This window comes from Stylophora pistillata, chromosome 4 (assembly GCF_964205215.1).
Source record: "Stylophora pistillata chromosome 4, jaStyPist1.2, whole genome shotgun sequence".
In the NCBI taxonomy this organism is placed as follows: Eukaryota; Metazoa; Cnidaria; class Anthozoa; order Scleractinia; family Pocilloporidae; genus Stylophora; species Stylophora pistillata.
In genome coordinates, this window is record NC_142522.1 from 23,901,685 (window position 1) to 23,927,120 (window position 25,436).

Genomic DNA, 25,436 nt, shown 5'->3' on the forward strand with positions numbered 1-25,436 from the left:
TTTCTACAGAATATCATACTCTGTTTATGAGCTTAAGAGGCTGAGAAGTCTTAATGAGAGCACCAGAAGCAGAGTAATCATCATGTATGACATCGCTTGTCTATTAGCACACCATTTGAAGGTAAGTAAATTTTTTGAACATGTATGTGCAGGAGGCTAAATGGTAATTCTAAAGTGGTATTTAATTTTGTAGAACTGTCCAAAGTATTTTCTATTAAATTTGGGATGAAATAAAATAATTTATTGGAACAGTCTGGAATTATGTGAATTGTGGAAATGAAATGGAGATCAAACAACAACAAACATATGAAACATATGTGTGAACTGCGGTTATGAGACGTATATGAGAACGATCCTTCGCAGTAAAGCACTATTTGAGCAATATTGAAAATCAGACCTGAAAAAAATTTCAGGCCTGTACGGGACTCGAACCACTGACCTCTGCGATACTAGTGCAGCGCTCTACCAATTGAGCTAACAAGCCAACTGGGAGCAGGCCATCAAATTAATTCGATATAAACCCGTAGATGATAAATCAAACAACAACAAACATATGAAACATATGAAACATATGTGTGAACTGCGGTTATGAGACGTATATGAGAACGATCCTTCGCAGTAAAGCACTATTTGGATCGTTCTCATATACGTCTCATAACCGCAGTTCACACATATGTTTCATATGTTTGTTGTTGTTTGATTTATCATCTACGGGTTTATATCGAATTAATTTGATGGCCTGCTCCCAGTTGGCTTGTTAGCTCAATTGGTAGAGCGCTGCACTAGTATCGCAGAGGTCAGTGGTTCGAATCCCGTACAGGCCTGAAAAATTTTTTTCAGGTCTGATTTTCACTATTGCTCAAATAGTGCTTTACTGCGAAGGATCGTTCTCATATACGTCTCATAACCGCAGTTCACACATATGTTTCATATGTTTGTTGTTGTTTGATTTATCATCTACGGGTTTATATCGAATTAATTTGATGGCCTGCTCCCAGTTGGCTTGTTAGCTCAATTGGTAGAGCGCTGCACTAGTATCGCAGAGGTCAGTGGTTCGAATCCCGTACAGGCCTGAAATTTTTTTCAGGTCTGATTTTCACTATTGCTCAAATAGTGCTTTACTGCGAAGGATCGTTCTCATATACGTCTCATAACCGCAGTTCACACATATGTTTCATATGTTTGTTGTTAGTCAAAAACTTGTTACAAATAGTCCGCGAGCTCAAATTACGTTTAACCTTGTACACTCTCCCTAAGCGGTTGCAAAGGTAACTGCGCGGCAAATCCAGTGCTAGCTCTGTCCTGGAAACCGTAAGCTTTTAATTTGCGCAGCATAAGCGGTAGATGTAAGCTATCGAAAGTCTTGAACATATCTGTTGATACTATTCCCACTAGCAGACGATTGTCCCTGGCCACCGTTTCCAATCTTCCACTAGGCCAATCAATGTTGTTTCACAACTGTTGTGCTTTCGATAAGCCGTAAGGCCTTCACCAAGACGATTATCCCTGATTCTCCCTGGCATTCTTTTTCTCTTTTTTATAGACTGAAAAATTTAAAACCCTGTTCGGTTTCAAGAACTAGTAATATTTACCCTCACGCTTGTCCGGTCCCGAGTTCAGATCACCGATTATCACGACAGAAGTTGCTTTGGAGGCTTGCCCGGTTGCAAACCTGACTGAGCTCATTCTCAAGTAATAGCTGGTAGTCACCACATAGATTTCTCGGCGGGGGATAAATTCCAATAATTGACACATTCCTAGCATTCTTCGTAATTTCCAATGCAATTAATTCCAGCGTCTTGTAGTTCTTGATGGGCTTACGGTCTTTTCTTAGTAAGTGAGGATGATACTAAAGCCATAATGCCTCCACCACCTTTTTTCCTGTCATTCCAATAAAGTGAGTGGCCAGAAATTGAGAATTGAGTTTTCGGACAACTGGAGTCAATCTTGGTTTCACTAACATTACATGAGCGCCAGTGGTCTTGATAGTTGCGGTAAGTTCCTCGCATTTATTTTGGATACCATTAATGTTTATACGACCCATTCGTAAATCCTTGTTGAAGTGTTTCCTCAAGGATTCCAGCTTAGCATTTTCAGAAATACTGTGCTCGTACTCTGTCGAGAACTTTTCCTCGGTGTTTTGTAATTCCGTTCTTCCTTGCAAAAGCTTGCAGCATGAAACTTCACCCCCCCAAACTCCTTGATAATCATGCCTACCTTGTACTCTATATTTGAGGGTTGTCCAATACCATTAAATGCGTAAATCAGTCCCAGGCCAAAATTCAGAAAACCTTTAGCAACTATTTGTGAGACAAATTTGACCTTTAATCCATATTCTTATCGATCTTCTGTACGTGGCCGCTTTTTGCCTCTGAACTGCTACGTGAAGTGTATCCTACTTATGAAACAGGAATTCCCCAGCGAACCGACTCAGACTGACTACGAACCTGGTAAAAGATCACCTGTTATAGTTATCTACATTTCGTAGCTGAAGTCGATCAATAGAAAGCAACTACCAAATTGCCATTCATCAAAAACTTCCGAGCATTTTGAAGGGTAACCCGTCAAGACAAGGCAAAAACTGATAGCCAACATTCGTTAAAGAGGCATGTATACTTTTCTTTTATGTTTAATTCATTGCTGATGAATTGAGTTCGGTTTTATTTTCAAGGGTACTTCATTTTATAAGTGAAGTGTTATAAGTGAACTGCACATGCCGCATGGTTCTTTTTCGGGCGAGAAAACTAAAGCCTCGAGATGATTCAGTAAAACAGTGTTCGACTACTGAAAGCCCAATGTGTTCAGGAGGGGCACTGCTGAAACTTTTCTCAGGATTTGCTTACGACCAGAGGTTCGCTCCAGGTAAACATGTTCTCCTGAATCGAGACAAAGAAAGAGAAGAGGCTGGGGAACATCTTAACTGACACAAGACTCTCAGATGAAAAAAAACCTAGCCCAGATAGCTAAAGGATATAAACACCATTTTTACCTACCCAAATATTAGTTGTAGTATATTCTGGTTCGGACAATTCTCAAATCCTTTTCACAAAGTTGTTTTATTTGTGTCATTGTGAATACCACAGAATAAAACCGTCTAGTAGATGGTGAGGAAACAAGAAAGGGGTCCGGACTAGCTGTACTTCTATTTGATGATAAACTCCGTTGGCTCGATGTCAGTCCTTTCCTCTCCATTTTCTCCTCAAAAGCTAACAGAAGAGCCTCCATCAGATCCGCAATCTGTGTACTTGAGGTCGCTTTTGTTAGATTCAGTTTAACGCGCCTTTTGCCATCTTGATGCGGTCTTTGATGCCAAGAGGTCTGCTCTATTGAGTTCGAGGAAGCTCTATGTTGAAAGAGAAATGAAGACCTCGTTCTATTGGACGCTTTTTCTTTGGCATAGATGCGTTATTTCCGTCAGCTATAACGCACAAATTCCACAATAAATATCTTTCGAGCAGCGACAGCTAAGAATGTTACCGAACAACCACTAGAGTTGTGAAATTCTGGCTGCTAATCGCACTTACTTGCGAAATTATTCATTCTTTAGATGTAATGTTACAGATAAAATTGTGCATAGCGCATGCGGTATATTATGACGCCGCTAGTTTCAATGAGAATAATCTGAAGGCTCAGCCAACCGATGTGTATAAGGGGCTTGGGGATATACGGCGCAAATTTTGAAAAGACAACTGTACGACTGATTAGTCGACCGCAGATCGCACTTTGAACGGCCGAACAATGCGTTAGTGCCAAATAAAATCAAAATAAGCTAAATCATGGGAATGAGAGTCAACAAGATTCAATATCTTCTAATTTTTGACCCAAAATAATACTTTTACTGCGTCTTCTAAACACCGTTTCACTTATGGTCGGACCGTTGGTCGCCACATTGGATGATTCCTTCATTTGAGCTGAAATCAAGAGGCGAAGCCAACCAATTTACAGCGCGCCTTCGTGTTTAAGGTTCGCGTTTGACCCAGTCTGTAAACAAAAAAAAGGTTCACCATATGCAGATCATCTATTGAATTTATTTCTGCAAGGGAAACTTTTGAATTAAGTTATGCGTCGGTAGACGCCAGTGTGAAGTTTTTAGATCAAATGTGCATCGAGCGCGATTGTCGAACTAAATTAAAAAGATGCTCCGAAAAAAAAAAAAAATTAAAAAATAAGCACCGGGTGACATCGGGTGGAATTTTGGTCAAGGCCTTCTTTAGGAGGCAGTAGCCACAAAAACTCGATGGTAATGTCGAGTATGCGGTAAATGCTCCGGGCACGAGTTTTGTCTTCACCGGATTCATGAGCAGCATCAATGAGCGACACGCTTCAGCCTGCTGCTACCTGCGACAGACCGTTCTCGATGTCCTTTGCTTATTTTGACGGATACAATTTCCAGAAACGTTAATAAAATATAGTTTGCTTTCGCTTGTGTTCCGCTTTAAAGGCTCAATGTTGCTCCTCTGGCGTCGCTTAAATTCAAACGGGCTAACTGCCAGTTTAACGTTTACGCGGAAAGGTAAACAACCATGAAACTCTCAGTTTACCCTGATATTTTTTTTGGATACTTAGCCTGATTATTAAACAATAGTGACTGGGTATGATAACTTATACCGGTAAACATTGTAGCATCAAATACCCTAATACCCTAACATCACGAGTTGAACAGAGATTCGTGGGCAGAGAGCGCGAGTGGCAACAATGGGCGACACGCTTGAGATACTCTCTCACAAACTGCGACAGATGCTTCTCGATATCTCCGCTGCTATTATCGGTAAATGTTGTAACATCCAATACGTGGAAAAGTACTTGTCCTAACACTCAGCTTTATTATCGGTAAATGTTGTTGCATCCAATACGCGGTAAGATGAGTTTACCTAGATATATTTTTTAAAGTAATTTAAAATACTTGACCTGATTATTAAACATAGGAGAGGGCGTTGAGGTCTATTAGGAACCCCAAAACCGCAGAAAAAAATCAATCAAAACCCAAATCGCATACAAAACCGTCAAAACTGACAAATGTTTGCAGGAGTAGCATTAATGAGCAACACGCTTGAGATAATCTGCGGCAAACGTTTCTGGATGTCTCTTCTTCGGACATTGACAGATGTACGACTTGTTCTAACAGTCAGCCCTATCATTGGTAAATGTTGTAGAATCCAATAAACTAAATTTGACTCAGTATTGGAGCAACGCACATTTATAATAAGAAAGCTTTAAAGAGCTGTACTCAAATGAATAATGGATATTAAACAAGTAAACATCATTGCTCTGACACTCAACCTGATATCGGTAAATGTACGTCAGGTTGTAACATCCAATATCCTAATTTTGATATTCGAGCAACTCACTGTTCGGAATGAGAAGGCTTTAGATGGCTCAAATGAATGAGTTTTTAATAAGGAAACATTAATGAAGTAAAGGTGTAGTCTGATCGTCCGGGTGAGTGTAGTCCTGAGAAGGACTGTTGTCGGTGGCAGTGACTGACGTTTCGACAACCTGTGCGGAAGTCATCATCAGAGTCAAGTGAGTGATTGTTGTCAGTAGAATGTTCTTATTCCAGTTCGTGTGAAATGATCGGTTGGTTTTGCCGTGATGTTATTGGCTGTAAGACTCAAGTGACGTAAGTCGTTCGTGATTGGTCTGTTTCGGTCTGTCGGTAAAGCTAGGTTGTTCTTTTTCGGTCGTTTGTGATGTTTATGTCGTGAATGAGTTATGAGTTTATGTCGTCAATGAGTCTGTCGTCATGAGTTTATGTCGTCAATGAGTTTATGTCGTGAATGATATATTTTTTTTTTTTTTTTTTTTTTTTTTCAACGACTGACTCTGGAAAGCTGGTTTACTAACTTAGAACAGACTCCCCTAAACAGATGTCAACAACTACCCGCCCCATACAAACGACTCATTCACGACATAAACATCACAAACGACCGAAAAAGAACAACCTAGCTTTACCGACAGACCGAAACAGACCAATCACGAACGACTTACGTCACTTGAGTCTTACAGCCAATAACATCACGGCAAAACCAACCGATCATTTCACACGAACTGGAATAAGAACATTCTACTGACAACAATCACTCACTTGACTCTGATGATGACTTCCGCACAGGTTGTCGAAACGTCAGTCACTGCCACCGACAACAGTCCTTCTCAGGACTACACTCACCCGGACGATCAGACTACACCTTCACATGTTACCCCCGGGTTCAAACCATTTACTGCATTAATGAAGTAGTTATTTAAATATACGCATGTGCTAACTACGCCAATGAACTACTCAGGGAAATTGGCTAAATTAAACATTTTCATTTGGCACTCTTCTCCTACATCATGCCTGACTAAAGTATCAGTTGTTGGAACACAAACGTATTGAGGTGGATGCCATACTTCAAAACCTCTGTTGTGCGTGATACTGAATCCGTTGTTACTCGCTTGCCTGCCAACGTAAACATCGTCTAATCTAAAGTATGGAAAGGAAGATAACGTGCCGACAAATGCAGTTACAACGTCGTGAGATAAAATATATCCAAACCTTAGGCAAAAAATCCGGATAAGTTGTTCCATTATATTCTTCGTAAGACACCTTCCATTTTCCTACTCTAGCGAAGTGATTGTTCCTATAATGGCTGCCAGCGTAAAGCTTTTTCTTCGGCGTGGTGGGTGCGCTTAAGAAGGAGAGAATTCTTGGAACATGCACGAAAACGTCGTCATCCAATTTCAAAAGAAACGAGAAATTGCAATACCTTATCGCCCATTCGAAGCCAATTTTGATCTTGTGCGTTTGATTGTAGTAGTAGTCATAATGGATAGCTCGCACAAGGTCTTTAAGAGCTTCGTCTTCCTCCAACAGCAAGTTCGACACTCCTTCATTCCGTGTTTGAGCGACCAGAAAAGCTGACGTCCATCTTGGTTTTTCGGATCTTTCGAATGCCCATGTCTTACGAATGTTGTTCTTTCTTTCGAAATTACCTGGAGCGGATGAGATAATCAACAGAAGATCGTAATGTTGCGTACAAGATCTCCTGGTCATAAGAAATGTTTTGTGCTTAATTTGCGGGGTAGAAGTCGTTGTGAAGCTTTATGAGGATTCCGTGGTTGAGTTTAGTTGATTTATTTTCGGTTCTTGCAGTTGTATCCACTGCATATGTTTTGCGACATCTAGTTCTTCGTGAGCGATGTAAGAAAAGGAGGAACGAATACTCCACTTAAGTCCTAGCTGAAAAGATATACAAAGTGCCACCACAAAAGCTAAAACAATTAAAATCTTTCTCCTCTGTTTTCTGATCATTGTTGATAACCAGTGCAATAGCGCGGAAGGCAAAAAAGCGGAGCTCTACAGCGCATTAAGCAGAAGCACCAGGTGTGCGCAAATTAATATTTATTCATACAGCAGTGGTTTCCCTACTACGCCCAAGAAGGCCACAATAGTACTAGTGACAACAATATACATGCAAAAATTTCACGAAAGCGCAACAAAATGACAAAGGACAGATGAAGAGAAGTTTAGAAGGTTACAGCGTGGTGTATTGCAATGTTTATCCTCCAAATGTGCTTCGTAGAGTAGAAATAACGCCCGAGACGAGTACAAATATCACGCGATCTTTGTACTCTAAAAATACCTGCAAAATTCGCCACCAAATCTTTAAATAGCGCTACGCGCCAGGTCTAACAATAGATATGTCATCTTTGGATCCCCCGCTGGTTTAGGACAAACACTCAGAGTATTTACAAGGACTTGTATGCGAAACGTGTCAGAAGCAAGACTATTTTCGCTCAAAAAATGCTTTAACTTTCTAAAATGGTTGCAACTAGGCATTGCTGTTGGGTACATGTAAAAATGACTCAAGATATCCAGAAAGATTGCCAGATTCGCTTAATCCGCCTAAAGAAATGCTTAAAAACGGTCGGAAAGCCTTCATACCGTTCCCAAAGCCGAGGCATGCATGACTTGGAACTTTGTCAACGCCGGGTAAATGCGTGTTCTAGAAAGAATTTCTCAGTTGATAGTGTTAACTACAATACTTATATTTGTGCTGTACACTGAAATCCTTGAAAAAAGCCTTTTCTGAATCCGCTTGTTTGGAAACGTTACATGGACGATGATCTTCTCGCTCCGGAGTACAAACAAAGCGACAATAGAACGTTTCATTGAAAAAGCAAACAATCGTCATCCAACAATGAAATTTACGGCTGAAATTTCCGATAAGGAAATAACATTCCTTGACACCTACATCTTTAATTATAAAGGCGAACGATTCGAAAAAGACGCAATCCTTGATGTGCGTACTCATTTTAAACAAACTGAGACATTTCAGTATACACACTATAGTTCCTGTCACCCACAAGGAGTTAAGAAAGGCTTAATAAAAGGAGAAGCCCATAGACTTCTCAGAACAAACTCCTCTCAAACAATATTCAAGGAGAAACTTGCAAATTTCAAAGCGCATTTGCGAAAGAGAGGCTACCCAGAGGCCCTCATTAACACAACCCTTTCAGAGGTGAATTTCAAAAACAGGAAACTAGCTCTTCAACAGAAACCGAAGACGAACCAATGAATCTTGCATTTTTTTACACAATTTCAACCATCAGTGCCAAACCTAAAGCAAATTCTCAGGAGACACTGGTATTTAATAGAAACAACCAGTACTGAGCGAACTATACAAAAATCCGCCACTCGTGTCTTAAAAATGAGGGCGATCGCTCAAAGACATACTCGTGAGGGCCAAAATTTGAATAGGCTATTCTAAACACGCGATGGGGAGTCGTGTAGGCCTGTCAACCCCCTTTTTACATTGAGCTGTTAGATCCTTAAGTTTCACGCGATCGAATTTACTTTCCTTTAGTATCTTCGCCTGAAGCCATTTCCCATCATCTATACTTGAATCAACTACATAATATTTTCTCGACTTGAGGCAGTCACGATCACGTGCGATGAGGTCTGCTCAATTTCAGCTCAGTTTGAAGCCTCTACACTTTAACCAACGCTTCAATTGTGTGTTTGTAGAGTTCTCTTGGTCTTGTTCGAACTTTGAGCCAAATACACCGTCGTTCCGATTTAAAATACGAGCTTTAGAGGCGTTTGAACTAGAGATGGGCGCATCATCGCCCATATTCATTTACTTGAGAAGCCTGTTTGTTTGTCCTAATCGCTCTAGGGGGTCAAAATTTCGTGACGTCACAAACGCGCAGCGCCATTACGCACGCACGTGCGAAAATAAGATGACGTGAGCTTCTTTTTTTATCTGGCAGCAGAGTTACCGTCCTGTTAAGCTGCACTGAAATTTTCCTTCTCTTTAAAATATGGAAGAAACCAGCAAAGAATTGCCCAATTTTTCTATCGGCATTGACCTTTTAGGTCCTGATCCAACAATCAGCAAAAACAAAGCCGAACAAAACTCGCAAGTTGCGCGTTTGGCTTTGAAAACATTTTATAGCCGGTGACACTTGAGTTCATGTAGCTTTGATTTTCTCCACTTTCCCCGTTAATTTTGAGTTTTTCATTCACAGTTCTCAGTTAACTGGATCAAATGTTTTCGCTCAAACTAAAGTATAAAATGTGGCTTGTTTTTGACCAACTGATAGGGACGTTTGTTTACTTTTTTGTGCGTTGTGAGAATTTTGCACTCTATCACAATAAAAAATGTCTTCTTCCTCGTCGTTGCTCTGTTATGAAAGAACTTGTTCATGCTTTTAGCTGTACGTATATCGAGTTATCAAGTTAGATCGAAAAGCTATCGGCTACGCCTCGAGCTACCCTTAGGCATTTTTCGTGCTCTCCACACTTCCCTCGTACATCCATAACTCGATGTACGCATGCTCAGCATGGACGCATTCTTAATTCAAGTTATGCGTCGGTGGATGTTACTGTGGAATCATTTTAAGATGTTTACGGTCTTTTGTGATGTCATGGCAAAAACTGGGAAGAACATGGCAAGAAACTATTACATCTTCGGATTTGCATAATTTGTTGATATAAACGGTAAAACTCTCTCTCTTTATAGCAAAAAAATTCCTCTATGTCAATGAATAAATAGATAAATATCTTTTGCCAGGAGGCAACCTCACCCTTTGGTGGTTTTCAGGCTGGTCCTGAGCAGAAATTATAAACATACAGTAGCTTAAAATTTGTTAAAAGTTAAAAGAGCATACGGTAACAGTGCAACCTCGTTCCCAGGGTCATTTCCCTTTGTTGGTGGGTGGAGCTGGGGGTGGGGCGGGAAAAGGCCCTGGGATCGGCCGGTCACATGATCTCAAAACACCCAAAAATCTTGGGCGTACTGAATTCATATATTAACAGAAATATTCAAGATGGTGGTCCCGCCGAGTGCAGAAGAGTTTTTGTCAGTCCTTCGCCGAGTCGGATTTTCTTTGAATATAGGTAATTTTCCATCATTGAATTTAAAACCTCTTCAAATGAAGTGTTTTGAATATGTGCTGAAAGGCCAGGATGTTATCGGAGTCCTACCTACTGGATTTGGCAAGTCGATTCTTTTTCACCTTCTACCGAATTTCTTTCCTGTCAAGACAACCAAGAACATAGTTATTGTAGTATGCCCTTTGAATTCCATCATTGAAGACCAGTTGAAAGTTTTAAAAGCTCGGAGGATAACCGCTGATGTGTTACAGGTACCTGTAAACGCGAAAGAAACGGCCGAGAACTTGTTCGGAAATGAACAAGAAACAAGCGAGCATGTGGCCGTGATCACAACAAAGTTTCCTCAGGATGTAGTGAACGGCAACACTTCGATCGTATTCGCCCATCCAGAGACTCTATTAAGTAAGGAAGGGCGAGAATTGATGGGAAGCAAAGTCTTTCAAGACAATGTTGTGGCCTGTGTTGTTGATGAAGCACACTGCGTTGAATTATGGTAAGTGCCTAAATTTATTAATTTCTTGTTTGTTCATTTCATATTTGTTTCAGAGAGTAAATTATCTATATAAGCTTATGTCTCGGAAAACTAATTAAAGCACGGTTGCAGCACTGACTTGTATTTACGGTGAAATTCTGCTGTATTCTCTATTTATAGAGTATGATAGATTTTTCTCTAGGAACTAATTCATCTATGATTCCTGTGACGTTTACACCGCTCACTGATCTATATTTATTTGCCAGTACAAGGAAACAAGATTAATTGTCTATGGTTTTATTCTGGCATGCAGTTTTCCAAATTCTTGATGCATTGCTTTGTGATTTAGAAGTGGAATGTTCACCTTTGTCTCCATGCCCCTACAACTGAACTATTCTTAGTTGAACAATTACAAAGAAGGTGCCAACAGGGAAGAACCTAAGCTCTATATTAAGTTGACCCCCAAACCTAAAATAACCTGTAAATAAGGAGATAAAGCCATTTGCTAAAAGATAAATTCAAGATAAAATAAATATACCAGTATACACAGTATACTTTTTAGTTATTAATAGACATCCATCCATATGAGGGAGCTATTATGAAATACAAAAGATACTTCTACAGAAACATGTTAACTCAAAAGAAAACGTTATAGATATAGATATATATATTACAGGGTTTACTTTTCTTTTTCAGGGGTGAAGAATTTAGAAAGGACTTCAAAGATCTTTCGGTGTTGAAGGCCTTTTTTCCTAATGTACCCACAATGGCTCTAACAGCAACAGCACCACCTCATTTATTGAGGGGCTTGAAGCGAAGTCTGTGTTTAAAAGATGAGTGCAAAATTGTTGCACAAAACCCCAACCGGGTAAACATATATCTGAATAAGAAATTGCGATGGAGTAACCACCATGGGGATGAAAGTTATGATCAAATCCTTGGGCCAATTGCCAATCAACTAGCAATTCAAAGAGAAAACTATCCCATGACAATTGTCTACTTAAAATTGAAATATTGTGGATATGCTTATGGATTATTTGAAAGAATATTGGGAGACAAGCAGTATGTTGGAGAAACTTCAGAACCCACTGCAAGACTGTTTGCTCAATTTCATGCCCCCCAAACAAGTCGCATGAAGAAAGATATTTTGTCAGAAATAAAGAAAGAAAATTCGAGGGTGAGGGTGCTCTTTGCAACATCAGCACTTGGCATGGGGGTTCATGCTCCTTATGTGCTGAACATTATTCACATAACACCACCAAGTAGCCTTGAAGCATACATGCAAGAAATTGGTCGGGCCGGTCGCACAGGACTTTCATCGTGTGCTACACTCTACTACAATAATTCTGATATTGGAAATAATATGAAACATGTAGAAGAATCAATGAAAACTTACTGCAAATCACAAGACACCTGTCAGAGGAAACTTCTTCTAGATTACTTTGGATTCTCTTGTGTTCAGCAAGATAACTGTTGCTGTATATGTGATGGAAAGTTCAAAATAACTGAGGAGGATGTACCTCATGTTGTTAAAAGCAAGGTGAGATTACTGCCCAACAATAACAGTGTTATCCTTGAAAGATTAATCAGGGGTGCAATTTCTGCCCAAGAGTCCCAAGCAGCATCAGAGAGTTCCATGCTATTTGACATTTCTGTAGATAACAATCTGGTTACAAAAGTTATGGAGGGAGTGGAGTATATTGAATCAGAAACAGACCTATTGAAGACCTTTGGTATCTGGGATGAAATCTGTTCCTCTCAGATCTTTTCGCTAATATGCAAGCACACTACTCTGTGTAGAACTGTAATGAACTCTGATGATGATTAGAACATCAGTACTTATTATAAAGACTGCAAACTACTACAAGGTATCTTGATTCAAACCAAAATCAATATTGATATTGATTATATCTGTTGTTTCTACAATACCGATCAGTTTGTTTACCTTTGTTTCCTTTTTGCTATGTCTGAGCACAATAATGTGGTGAGAAAGTCAACTTAAATTGTAAATACTGTGGGCAACTCTAAATAGATCTTGATTCACACACCAAAAGTCACTTTTGATATTAATTATCTCTGTTGCTACCATGGTACTGATCAGATTGTTTACCTTTTAAAGTTTGTTAGTACACAAACTTCACAAGGATCTGTGAACCCCATATTACATGTACTAATGTTGGAAATCTGCTGAGATTTTGTAGTAGGTCATTGGAAATAAGCACACACACTGTCCTTACCAACCAGCCATCAATGACAATTGGATGAGTCTGCTGATAAGTACCCCACATATTTTCCTTATAAACAGGACCTTGTCACATTGTAAAAGCGAAAATAATTTCTTATTTACCAAGATAAATTTCTTATTTACTAAGATAAGATTTCTTATTTACCACGATACTTGCAGATTTTGCTAAATGTTTACCATATTGAACTCATAAGCTACAAGTAAACAAGGTACAATTCACACAATTAATAGGACATATTAATGGATTAAATCTGCTGTTATGTTGGTCCTAGAGAAAGGAAACACCCTAGTTTTATTTGTTCTAAGTTGACTGCAATAAATTTTTCAGTTTCCCAAAATAATTGATTATATATCAAGCATGATCAACTGCCACATCACTTTAAGTCTTATCAGTTTTTGATTATGATCCATGAATAGCACAACACTACACAGTACTAGTAGTGTTATTGCTATTGTTTCAGGTTATTGGCTATCCTCATAAAAGCCATAACATCTCAGCTGAAATTTAATGGCTCACTTGTCTTTAATAAAAATTCAGGATCCCAGAGATGTTAAGTAAGGCATTACTACTTGTATTTTGCTAAATTCAGAGATTCAGCTGTTTTAACTAAAAGTCAGTGTCTTACGGTATATATATTTCATTCAACGATATAATTATAGAACTAGCTTGGTGAGCAGGCAAGATGGCACTTTCTAACCCACTTGTGATTAACTGCTGTGTCCTGCACGAAACTTCCTTAAAAGCCATGTAATAAATCCAAAATTGACCTAGCCTGTTCTTTCAAGATGGCTGGATACTGGAAATCTGTTTATGGAGCTTTACTCCATCTCAGTCCATAAACATGCAAAAAAAAGACAAAAAAAGAAAGTGGCTAATACCCAGCCATCACGACCTTGCACTTGGTCAGTAACCCATAAATATCGATCTCAGCAGAAATTCAGTGGCTCACTAGTCTTAACTGAAAGATAAGGGTCTAAGAGAGGTCAGTTACGTCATTACTACTTGTATTGTGCAGAATTTGGCGATTCAATAGTCAGTGAATAACTACAATCATCCTCAGTAGTATCTAGGTTGATAATTCTCCCATGTGTTTGGCCAGCCACTGATGATAGTCAACAATGTTCAAATACCTTAAGGGAGACCTTTTAATGTCAGGGAAGCTGTCATGACTTCTTCCAGGCACATGATTAAAAGGATTCAAATGCAATAGGTCATTCACCATTTCTTTCTCATCATTAAGTGAGTTGCACATTGTATGTTGCACAGATGTCTTATGGATGCCCACAGATGAGTCAAACTGCTCTACAATCTGATGGATGCCAGTAGTTGCTTTACAGACCTTGCTAATTGAGTTTAGACTCTTGTTTGGTCCCTGCCTTTGGACAATGTGTTTACTGCATCTATTTGAAATTTCTTGGGCCAAATCATCTTCAATATTCTTTCCGGCACCACCCCTCCAGTTAACAAAAAATCCCCATTTGAACTGTTCAGATAAGCGTGGGGTTAGCAGGCACTCAATCTGAGCTATACTCACAAACATTTCAATAGCATATTTGCTGTAAGCCCCCATAGACTTGAAAACTGACAGCAAAAGTTTTTGGTTGATGAGATTTCTGTTGCCATCTCCCTCCCCTGCAGTGTCCTTCATCTGCATGACAAGAGTAGCCAGGAAAATACAACAAAGGGCATAATTTCTTATATAATCATCTTCATCGTCACAGTCATTGACATCTACTTTCTGTAATAGGAACTTGTCAGTGAACTTTCCAAAAGCATCATCAAAGTACTTCTTCTTGTTTTCTGAGCTCTTATGTGCAATGTTTTCTGGGAATTTATGTGCTGAGGGAGTGTCCTCTAGGTCTGACATCCCAAAAAAGTTCAGGGCAGCTGTTATGATGTAAGCTTTCCCCACGCTGAGGAACAACTCTTCACTTCCTTCATAGGAGTCAAGAACTTTGGATGGGGTAGCATTCCTCCTATTGTACTTCTCTCTGAAGTACTTTAAGGTGCCAACTTGATTCACAGACTCAGCTTTGTGAAGAAACGAGTAAGAATACTGCAGAAGGGATGCTTTTGTATGCCACATTACTGGTTTAAAAGGTGAGCAATGTTCAAAACGATCAGCTGCTGTGTGAGAACCAGATAGCAGATCTTTGGCACCTGCAAATCTGACCCGAGTGAGCTGATCACCTGCAAATGTAATCTTCATCTCCCTCATTGCATCATCATGGGTGTCTGGTTGGTGCGCATTTGTCTGTCCAGATGCTGCAGGCCCGTCGGGAATCAGTGGATTGTCAGTGTGTGGCAGTTCATCTAGCAACCCTGCTTGAACATAGATTTCAGCAATCCACTTTTCATAAGTTCTTAATATGTGAACACAATCATCATACTTTGCTTCATTTGCATTGATGATTGGCAAACTTACTATGGTAGACTTCTGTGACATTTGCTGGCTGTACTCATGAGGAATGTGATCTGGTATAACAGATTTCAAAAACTTAAATTTGGGAAAAAACTCAAGAACAATTCTACCAAAAATAATTGTGGCACATTCTGCATAACGTTTCCATTCAGGAACATTCAAGGAAAAATTATATCGAGGGAAATCTTTGATGTTTCCTTTAGGGTTGTCATTAGGCAAGTGATTGAAGTTAATTCGGTTCTCAATCAAGTTACTGGAAAATAAGTGTAGATCCTCATTCTGAATTTCCTTTCTCATGTGCCCTTTCAAAATTTTCAGGTCCCAGTTGTCACCAGTGCCTCGGAACACACTACCTCTCTTTACTTGCTGAACCACTTTGTCTGAAAAATGACCCCCTAAGAGCTTCAGCAGGGTGTCCCTTCTCCCAGATGATAGGCACACACCAAGTTTGTTCAGTCGTTCTTGAAGCTAGGGATTACAAGGGAATCAGAAATTAACAGCAAATTAACTACACATGCACATGCAGTAACCTCCTGTTTCACAACTTTATAATATAAGCCAAGAAATTTCGGAGTTTTGATTGGTTGATAATGGCCCTATTTTCGCGTAATAGTGGTAAAACAGAATAAAAATGGATGGTATAACAAGGTTACCATGACAACCTTTTACTTTGCCTTTTCCTTTTGGCCTGTGTTTGTTTTTTCAACCGTAACGAAATAAAGGACTCGTGTGCGTTTCCGAAAATTTCTCGGCTTCTGTTATAAAGAAATAATAGCATGACTTGTAGTGGTATTTGGCAATAATACCGGCTCGTAATATTTCAAAATTATCCAAATACCACTCACCGCTTCGCGGCTCGTGGTATTTCGGTCAATTTTGAAATATTAATCGCGGTATTATTGCCAAATACCACTACAAGTCATGCAATTACCTATACTTATCCTATCACTCACAATATATTTCTGAATGGATCTTTCAATTAGAATCACAATCACAACCTAACACAAAACTACCTCAAAAGGATCAAATTTCTGCAGAGCTTTATATAATTAAGAGGATAAAATGCAGATTGTATTCAATGCATGATTGCACTGGTGAATAATAAATACTACAGTGCGACTAAAGCAGTTGATTAAGGATAACAATCCAATGTTATATATATCTTTAGCTAAGAATTACCTTTTTGGTACATCCACCTTCATTGATGAGAACTGTATTCACACGTTTCACCAGGTTGAGTTCGTGCCATCTCTCGTTCATGAGGATCGAGTACAGAAAACTGTACTTTACTTGAAGCTCACGCTTTGTGTCTGAGACGGACTTCTCTTTGCCAGACACTGCGTTCATAATCTCGACAAGATAAGGGTGGTTCGTCTTCAATTCGACCCAAATTTTATTGAAATCGAAACTGTTCATGCTCTCAAATTCATTTCCATATAAAACGGAACCTTGCGAACGTTTGCACAGCTTTGCACACGACGTTTTCAACTCCTCACTGCTGGTCTTTTTTAACTCGTCCACAACACTTGGACAGTAATCTTTCAAGATAGCCGTCAACACAGTTGCATCCCTGTTACTGACAGCTTGTAGAATCATTTTCTGCTGTCTTTCAGTCAATAACGATTGAGCTTCTAATGAGGTGCAATCATTATCTCCTATTGATTTAGGCCTTAGAACAGATTGCCGAGTTAAAAAAAATGGCTGCCCTTCAGACCTTGGTGTTGTTAGCCTCGACGACTGATCCACCGAAGTGGCTGCACAATCATGTCCTGTAGACGTGGCAATAACACTAGCATCTTGGGGAGTTGAGAAAGACGGCTGTTTTGCAAAAATTGATGTTGTTCGCTTCGCCTGATCAATAGAAGTTATTTTGAAGCTATCTCCTGATGATATAGGCGTTAAAACAGTCGCAACTTGGGGAGTTGAGAAGGAAAGCTGCTTTGCAGATTTTTTTGGTGTGATTCGCTTCGACAGCTCATCTGCTGAGGTGACGCATGAGCTTTCGCATGGCAAATTCTTTGATACACGTTTCGACGGCTGAAGCGAAGAAGGTGAAAGTTGTACACATCTCTTTACAGCATATTCAGAACTTTGATCGGACGACATATTGTCCATGGATTGAGCTCTCTGAATAAACTGTTCCATCTTGTTTACGAATGTAACGCAACTCCGACATGCGATCTTTGATCTCGTATCGTCCTCAAAAATAGTTATACCACAGGTTTTATGGACTTTTGCACACAGATCTTTTGATGAACCAGCTTTGCTAAATATTCGAAGCATATGACGACTCTCGCGAGAATCACCGCAGAGTCTGCAAACCGGATTTCTAGAAGAAATCTTTGTTGGTGTAGGCATACTTTCCGCCATTATGACTTCGGAATAATGCATAAATTATATTTTATGACCAAGGTTCACATAAACTATTTAAATCAATCAACCAATCAAAATGTTGATCTGACCGGCCGATGCCAGGGCCTTTTCCCGCCCCACCCCCAACTAAGGGAAAAGGCCCTGGGAACGAGGTTGAGTAACAGTGAAGTCCTTAGATAGAGTTGACAAAATATTAAATAGAGAAAATAGTTTATATAAGCTTCTTAAACAAATCAAGGATATTTGAGTTCCTTGTATATATTGGAAGAGCATTACATTCCTGTATCGCTTGTTAAGTTAGTCTTTGTTGCCCCCACTGGCACCGAAATTTGGGCATTTTAAAGTTGTCGTTGTGCCTAGTGTTATAAGGGCCGGGGTATCTCTTAAGTGCATTAAATTAAGTTCCCAGTCAATCAGCCCATGCATGCATTTAACTACAAAAGAAAGATGGTGTTGCCGTCACCTTTCTGATAAAACTAGCCAGTCGAGTTCTTTAATTGCCTTTGCTGCGGAGGAATGTTTAGCTTTGTCAAGGATTGATTTCGAAGCTTTGTTTTGCAATAACTGGACTTTAGCTATTGGAGTTTTGTTGTGTTTGTCTCCCCACACAATTTTACTATAATCCAAGAGATGTAAGGTCATTGATTTGAAATAAAGTTCGCTGGCGTGTATTGGCAATAAATTTTTGATCCTTCTGAGAATGCCAAGTCGTTGATTACTTTGGTTGAAATGTAATCAACATGATCACTCCAAGTAAGGGTTTCATTTATGAGAGCCCCTAAGTATTTGTAAAAATTTGCCTTGTGAAGGAACTCGTCACAGATTTGTAGGCTAATTTTCCCGAGGGAACTCAGCCTTTGTGAGCTCCCAATTATCATAAAAATAGACTTAGCTACATTCAGTGTACTTCAATAGTCATTAAGCCATTGTGCTACACTAGTAAGGTCCTCAATCAGCATTTGTTGTAAATTTGTAGAGGATTTCGCGAAACAGCATAATTAAGGCAGTATCATCTGCAAATAGCGTAACAGACGTGTGCTTTAGGCATTTAGGCAAATCATTGATATAAATAGAGAAAAGGAGTGGACCAAGAATGGATCCTTGTGGTACTCCAACAGAGATACGTCTGTTGCAGGACATTGCTTGACCAATAACTGTCATTTGAAAAAGAGATGTCAAAAAGGATTGAAACCAGGCAAGGCTAACCCCAGAAACTCCCAGAGCTTTAAGTTTATAAATTAAAATTGTATGGTCTACCATGTCAAAGGCCTTTTGTAGGTCTAAAAAGATGACTCCATTTACGAGACCATTGTCCTTATTTGTAAGCATTTCATCAGTTAATTGTGTCAACGCAAGGGGTGTTGATCAACCTCAGCGGAAACCAAATTGATTCTTTTACAAGTAATTGATGAAACTCCAGGAAGGTGTATAGGTGCATATACGTTGCTCTTTCAGTCACTTTACTTACAGTTGGAAGTACGAATATTGGTCTATAGTTACCCATATTCGTTCTGTCACCTTGTTTGAAGAGGGAAGTTACCTTCGCACACCGTTCCAAGGAGAAGAAAATTTTCCAATCTCAAAGGAATGATTAATGATATAAGTTAATGAAGGGGCAATGAAACAGGCTGTACCACGTAAAATTCGAGCACTGATCTTGTCTAGACCAATAGCTTTGCTTGTTTTCATCTTGATTAATTCTTTATGGTCAAACATTTCTGATACTGGATTCAGTTTGAAGTTATAAGCTCTGATAGCATCTTTCGATAGCGTGGGCGATCTATTGTGGAACGTCTTAGCAAGATATCTTCCAATGTTCGTGAAATGCTGATTAAGATGCTCTGCAATACCAATAGGACTAGTGTGGAGTTTTCCACTGCATTATGCGGCGATCATGATAACATCAATTAAAATATTTCTGCAGGGAAAACTGATGTTGTTAATGGCGCGTAATTCTAAAATGACTGTGGGATGTTTATCGTCTTCTGCTGTCTTCCGTAGTGTCGCGGTAAGAACTGAAAACGCAGTGAGCTTGTAGCTATAAGCCAGAAATCACAAAAGGAGAAAGCTCAACTGTGTATCGAGTGCGAATGTCGATCTATCAAAATACTTGAAAACAAACAACAAGCAGCACCGGGAAACATCGGGTCAAAGTCAAGATCGAAACTCTACTGTTTTACTCACTCACTCGTCGCGACGATATTCAGTTGATGATTTTCACGTGGCGTTTTCAAATTCCAAAATAAAAAAATAAAGAGCCACGAAAATCTTTATCCTCATCAGGCATGAGAGGATCTAAATTCGTATCTGTTTTCAAATTTTCAGCTCAATGGCGTGCTTGGCTTGGAAACCAGCAGAGATTTTGAAATTCAGAGTTATGGCGGCTGCGCCTTACAGTTCCAATCGCGTTTGTCGAAAAATATAGACTTGTCTAGTAATTTATAGCCTTTTTAGGAAATAAAGTGTTTTAAGAAGTGGGTGTTTTTTTGGACACGTTTGTTGGTTTTATTTTAGACAATCATAGGGCTAGATAGCCAAAGTAAGTCCAAGATCTTTTACACCATTTTTTGGTCCCTAAAGATGCCCACCAACATGGCATAAATCTGCGCAAATATTTCGATGGATACTTATGTTTGGAAAAACAAAGAGACCTGAAACTTGAAAAAGCTTTCCCTTAACCTATATTTTATAACTGGTTAAAACGGTCAAACTAGCTCAAATGCCTTAACATGGAAAAAATGCAGAAACTATTTGAAGTACTTCAACTGGTTAAAATGGTCAAACTAGCTCAAACGCTTGAACTGGAAAAAAGGAAAGACTACCTGAAATGGCCCAACTGAATAAGATGGTTAAGCTAGCTCCAGTGCTTCAATTAGACAAAATGCACAAACTAACTGAAGTGATTCAATGGTTTAAAATGGTGAAATGGTTAAAATTTCCTCAACTGGACAAAATGCACAAATAAGCTAAAATGTTTCAACTGGTTGAAATGGTCAAACTATCTGAATTGATTCAACTGGGAAAAATGCAAAAACTAGCTGGAACGGTTCAGCGTAAACTGGTTAAAGTGGTCAAACTATCTCAAATGCTTCAACTGGATTAAACGCACAAAGTAGCTGAAATGGTTCAATTGCTTAAAGTGGTAAATCTAGCGTAACTAGTTCCTCTGGAAAAAATGCAAAAACTAGTTGCAATAGTTCAATTGGTTAAAAGTTTCTTATGTGTTTATTAACGGACTGACTAGGATCCAAAACTATCTCCTGGTCAGCGCATGTCGTGGAAAAATGTCTGGCTGGTAATGTTGGGTACGATGCGAAAGCTTCGGGGCACTCCAAACAGCACGATTTTGTCTTCACTGGATTCATGAGCAGCATCATGGATCGACGCCCTAGGTCGCCTAATCATAAAGTCACGTTAAGTCGCCTTAAGTTACCTAAAGGCGCTATTGGTTACATAATATTATAAGGGTTCCACCCCTCCCAACTGACCCCATTCACCCCATTCTGTAATTATTTTTAAGGTTTATGGAGAGACTGTTTCTAAATTTGATTTTATCACTTCAGTCAAATAAAATCGCTTTAAGTCGCCTTAAGTCGCCTTAAATCGCCTAAAAGTCGCAATGTTTTTTCTGCCAATTTTGCTTAAGTCGCCTTAAATCGCCCAAAGTCGCCCAAAGTTACGGCGACCTAAGGCCCCAGAGTAGGCCTTGAATAACGAATATTAAACAGGGAAACATCATTGCTCTGACACTCCACCTGATATCAGTAAATGTTGTAACATCCAATACCCTAATTCTGATATTCGAGCAACGCACTGTTCAGAATGAGAAAGCTTTAGATAGCTACCCCTAATGAATAACGAATTTTTGACAAGGAAACATCAATGAAATAGTTATCTAAATATACGCATGTACCAGCCACGCCATACATACATACATACATACACACACACACACACACACACACACACACACACACACACACACACACACACACACATACATACATACATACATACATACATACATACATGCATACATACATGTATGTATGCATGTATGTATACGTCCTTTTTTCCTCTCATAATATTTATTCTGCTCTGCTTCAACGTACTGAGCACTGTCCCACGCGAAAATCGACTTGCAGACTTCCTATATATATTCTAGTTTGAGCACTCTGGCATGACTTAGACGATACCACAAAGGTTGGATCGTTTGGGGTGACCATATTGGTTCTCCTCCATCCTAGCATTAGCACTGCACTGATGAGGCCCACATAGGTCGAAACAGTGTGCGCCCTAATTACCTGACGCGGGATTTCATCTTTGCAAGGTAAAGTGTTGGTCCGAAACCTCATCGTGGGCAAAGGATTTGTAAGTATTCTTTCATTTTTCAAATTTATTCGACTGTGCTAAGTACCTGCCGGGAGTGGAACGCCAGTCTTTTTTGTCTTGTTGTTTTCGGTCACCCATCTCGTTTTTGGTTTTTTTTGGTGGGTCCGAACTTTGTTGGGAACCCATCCAGGTTTCAGCTTTGCTGAACTTGGTGGGTTTTTTGCCTTTTTTGCCTTTTTTGGCAATTGTTGTAGTCCTTTTTCTCTCCTTTCTTTCCTCTTTGTTTTTTTTCTCTCTTCCTATTCCTTTTCAAAATGTTAATATGTGCTAGAACTTGTGTTGTCCATGCTACGGCGGCAGTTACGGTCCACCCTAGACCAGCTGTTCTTAAAATGTTGGAAAAGGAAATCGACCTTAATAGACTATCTGCGGTTCAGTTCGTTCCGGGAGGCCTTATTCGCCTCACTTTCAAAGATCCTGACGATATGGCGAGTCTTGTTGAGTCCGGTTTTATAAATCTCGATGGTGTGGAATGTAGTGTCACCAATTCCGATCGTCCACACACGCTCGTCTATATCCATCACTACCCCGCTGAAGGGGATGACGCGATCCTGTGCGAGGACTTCAAGACCTTTGGCAAAGTTTTCTCCTGCAAACGTCAGGCTTTCATGGGGCGTCCACATCTTCTTACTGGATCACGAATTCTGACCATGTCCATGGAGAAACCTATCCCCGCACAAATCACCATTGACGGTTACCCTGTGCGCATTTGGTATCGTGGTATCAAGCCATTCTGCTCTATCTGCAAAACCATGGGTCATAAAGCTGCTGACTGTCCCTTCAATGGAAAATGCAGGGAATGTGGGGAAGCTGGTCATCTCGCCCGTAACTGCCCTTCCCGCCGTACCGGAAATGTCTGGGGCTCTACGCCCTATGTTGTTCCCCCGGCCGCTGATTTCCCGCCCATTTCTTCTGGAGATGTGGCAAATCTGCCGGGTAACGTTCCTTGTCCACCCAACGAATCTGTTGATCTTCCGTCTGAAGAAATGGTTATCTCTGCTCCTGGCGAAGCCAGTAATAATGAAATCAGTAATCTAAATAACGTTCCTAAACAATCTGAGGCCTCAGAAATAAATAGTGTTCCTAATAATAGTATCGCTGGTCAAAACACCAGTTTAGTTAATAATAGTGAGTCCGGTCAAAGTACCGGTCCTTTAGTTAATGATAGTGTTATGTCTGGTCAAAGTACCAGTCCTATAGTTATTGATAATGTTAGGTCTGGTCAAAGTACCAGTACTTTAGTTAATTCCAGTGAATTATTTATTGATAATGTTAAGTCTGGTCAAAGTACCAGTTCTTTAGTTAAGTCTGGTCAAAGTACCGGTGAAATAGTTAAGTCTGGTCAAAGTACCAGTAAATTAGTTAAGTTTGGTCAAAGTACCAGTAAAATAGTTAAGTCTGGTCAAAGTACCACTAATACTAGTGTTGGCCAAAGTGTCACTAATGTCGATGATGATATCACCGAATTCTCCTCTCAGGACTCTACCCCTGTTCAGGGCTCAGAGTCTCCTGATATTTCTGAATTCTCCTCTCCTCTCACGAGGAGCATGTCATCGGACGGTTTTGAAGTTGTCTCCAGGAAACGCTCTAAGAAACGTGTCATGGTTCCTTCTCATACTCAGTTGGCGAGTACGGTCTCTAAGCGTACGAGGGCTGTCCCCAATCTTCCCAGTAGGAAGGGGAAACCCCAGCCCCAGCCCTGGCTTTCATGAGGGTCATCCATCTCTTCCTCATGGCTTTGTCTCTCCTTACTTTGAATGTCAATGGCATCAGGGACCGGTCGAAGCGTGATGGTCTCGTGCAGTGGTTGCGCTCTCTCCCGGTGAAGGTGGATGTTATCTGCCTTCAGGAGACTCATTGTGTTTCCTTAACTGAATGTTCATCGTGGTTTTCCTCGTCTGGTTTCTTGTCTGTGCTAGCCCCGGGTTCTATTCACTCTTGTGGGTGTGTTGTTCTCTATCGTCCCTCTATCTCCCTTCTAAAGTCTTGGTCTGCTGATGGTCGTTTCTTACAATGTGAGTTCTCGTTTCATGATCAAATTTTCCGAGTTGTCTGTGTCTATGCTCCTAATTGCAACCCTGCACGAGACCTGTTTTTCGATGGCCTTCATTCAAGGATCGACCCTTCCATCCCTACGGTCCTTGCTGGAGATTTCAATGCTGTATTTGATAGGGCTCGAGATAGGCGTGGCCCAGACCCCGCCTCCTTGTCTGGAGATAGTTCTCCCACACTAAACCATCTTTTTGAGGCGTCCTGCGTCATTGACATCTGGCGTTATCTCCACCCCACTACTCCTGGGTTCACCTGGACCAGGTGGAATGGCAGTTTAGCGTCGCGTATTGACCTTTTTGGGGTCCCTTTTGCGTGGGTCCCATCAGTGTCGTCTTGTTCCGTGTATGTGTGTCCGTTCTCGGACCATCGCGGTTTGTGTTTATCTCTGTCTGTTCCCGATGCCGTTCCACCTGGCCCAGGCTACTGGAAGCTGAATACTTCCATCCTCGACGATCCGGACTATCGGCAACTAGTCCGTGATGAATGGTCTGCTTGGCGCCTTGCCATCCCCCGCTTTCCTTCTCTAGCTAAGTGGTGGGATCGTGGGAAAAGTAAAATCAAGGGGCTTACTATCCGCTTTTGTGCAAATAAAGCCCGCACAACATCTTCATCCAGAGATGCCCTGGTACGTCTTGTCCAGCATCTTCAGGCCAAAGTTGATTCTGGAATTACTTCCTGCATTGACCCTTGGCGGTCTGCTTGTTCTGAGCTTGCCCGGCTTGATTCCCATGCTGCGAGGGGGGCTCAGGTGCGTGCGAGAGTCCGATGGGTTGAGGAGGGTGAGTCTTCCTCGCAGTATTTTCTTCGTCTCGAGAAAAAACGTTCCGCTGACCGTCATATCTCTGCGCTGAGAGAGCCTGATGGCTCTATCGTCTCGTCTTCTGCCGATCTCTGTGCGTCTCTTGGTTCCTTCTATTCTAGTCTTTATACAGCCTCACCTACTGACCCTCATGTTCAATCTTCTCTTCTTGAAAATTTGTCTTCTGTTCTCTCTCAAGATCAGGCCAACAGTTGTGAGGGCCCTCTTACATCATCAGAGGTCCTCGTCGCTCTCAAGGGCATGGCTCGTAACAAGGCACCTGGTTTAGACGGCCTGCCTAT

At 40.4% G+C, this 25,436-nt stretch overlaps 2 protein-coding genes and 1 pseudogene across 2 annotated transcripts; 1 reads left to right on the forward strand and 2 right to left on the reverse strand.

The window, feature by feature from the left end:
• Positions 1 to 4,803: 4,803 nt before the first annotated feature.
• Positions 4,804 to 7,297, reverse strand: LOC148732954 (beta-1,3-galactosyltransferase 5-like; annotated as a pseudogene).
• A 2,984-nt stretch (positions 7,298 to 10,281) lies between these two features.
• LOC148732955 (ATP-dependent DNA helicase Q1-like) lies at positions 10,282 to 12,903 on the forward strand. The gene is made up of 2 exons (XM_088758122.1): positions 10,282 to 10,871; positions 11,547 to 12,903. The coding sequence occupies exons 1-2, from the start codon at positions 10,312 to 10,314 to the stop codon at positions 12,676 to 12,678; spliced, it is 1,692 nt and encodes a 563-aa protein (XP_088614248.1). The 5' UTR covers positions 10,282 to 10,311; the 3' UTR covers positions 12,679 to 12,903.
• LOC111331545 (uncharacterized) lies at positions 12,720 to 17,942 on the reverse strand. The gene is made up of 2 exons (XM_022936672.2): positions 16,698 to 17,942; positions 12,720 to 15,986 (listed from the first exon to the last, which is right to left on the reverse strand). Exons 1-2 carry the CDS (start codon positions 17,907 to 17,909, stop codon positions 14,163 to 14,165), a joined length of 3,036 nt encoding a protein of 1,011 aa, XP_022792407.2. The 5' UTR covers positions 17,910 to 17,942; the 3' UTR covers positions 12,720 to 14,162.
• Between the last annotated feature and the right edge of the window lie 7,494 nt (positions 17,943 to 25,436).

Bases quoted from the DNA above. Each gene is read 5' to 3' on its own strand.
- LOC148732955 (XM_088758122.1), top strand. From the start codon at position 10,312: ATGGTGGTCCCGCCGAGTGCAGAAGAGTTTTTGTCAGTCCTTCGCCGA. The intron at 10,872-11,546 runs GTAAGTGCCTAA...TTTCTTTTTCAG, and splicing joins GCACACTGCGTTGAATTATG to GGGTGAAGAATTTAGAAAGG.
- LOC111331545 (XM_022936672.2), bottom strand. From the start codon at position 17,909: ATGCATTATTCCGAAGTCATAATGGCGGAAAGTATGCCTACACCAACA. The intron at 15,987-16,697 runs GTAATTCTTAGC...TGTAATCCCTAG, and splicing joins AAGGTGGATGTACCAAAAAG to CTTCAAGAACGACTGAACAA.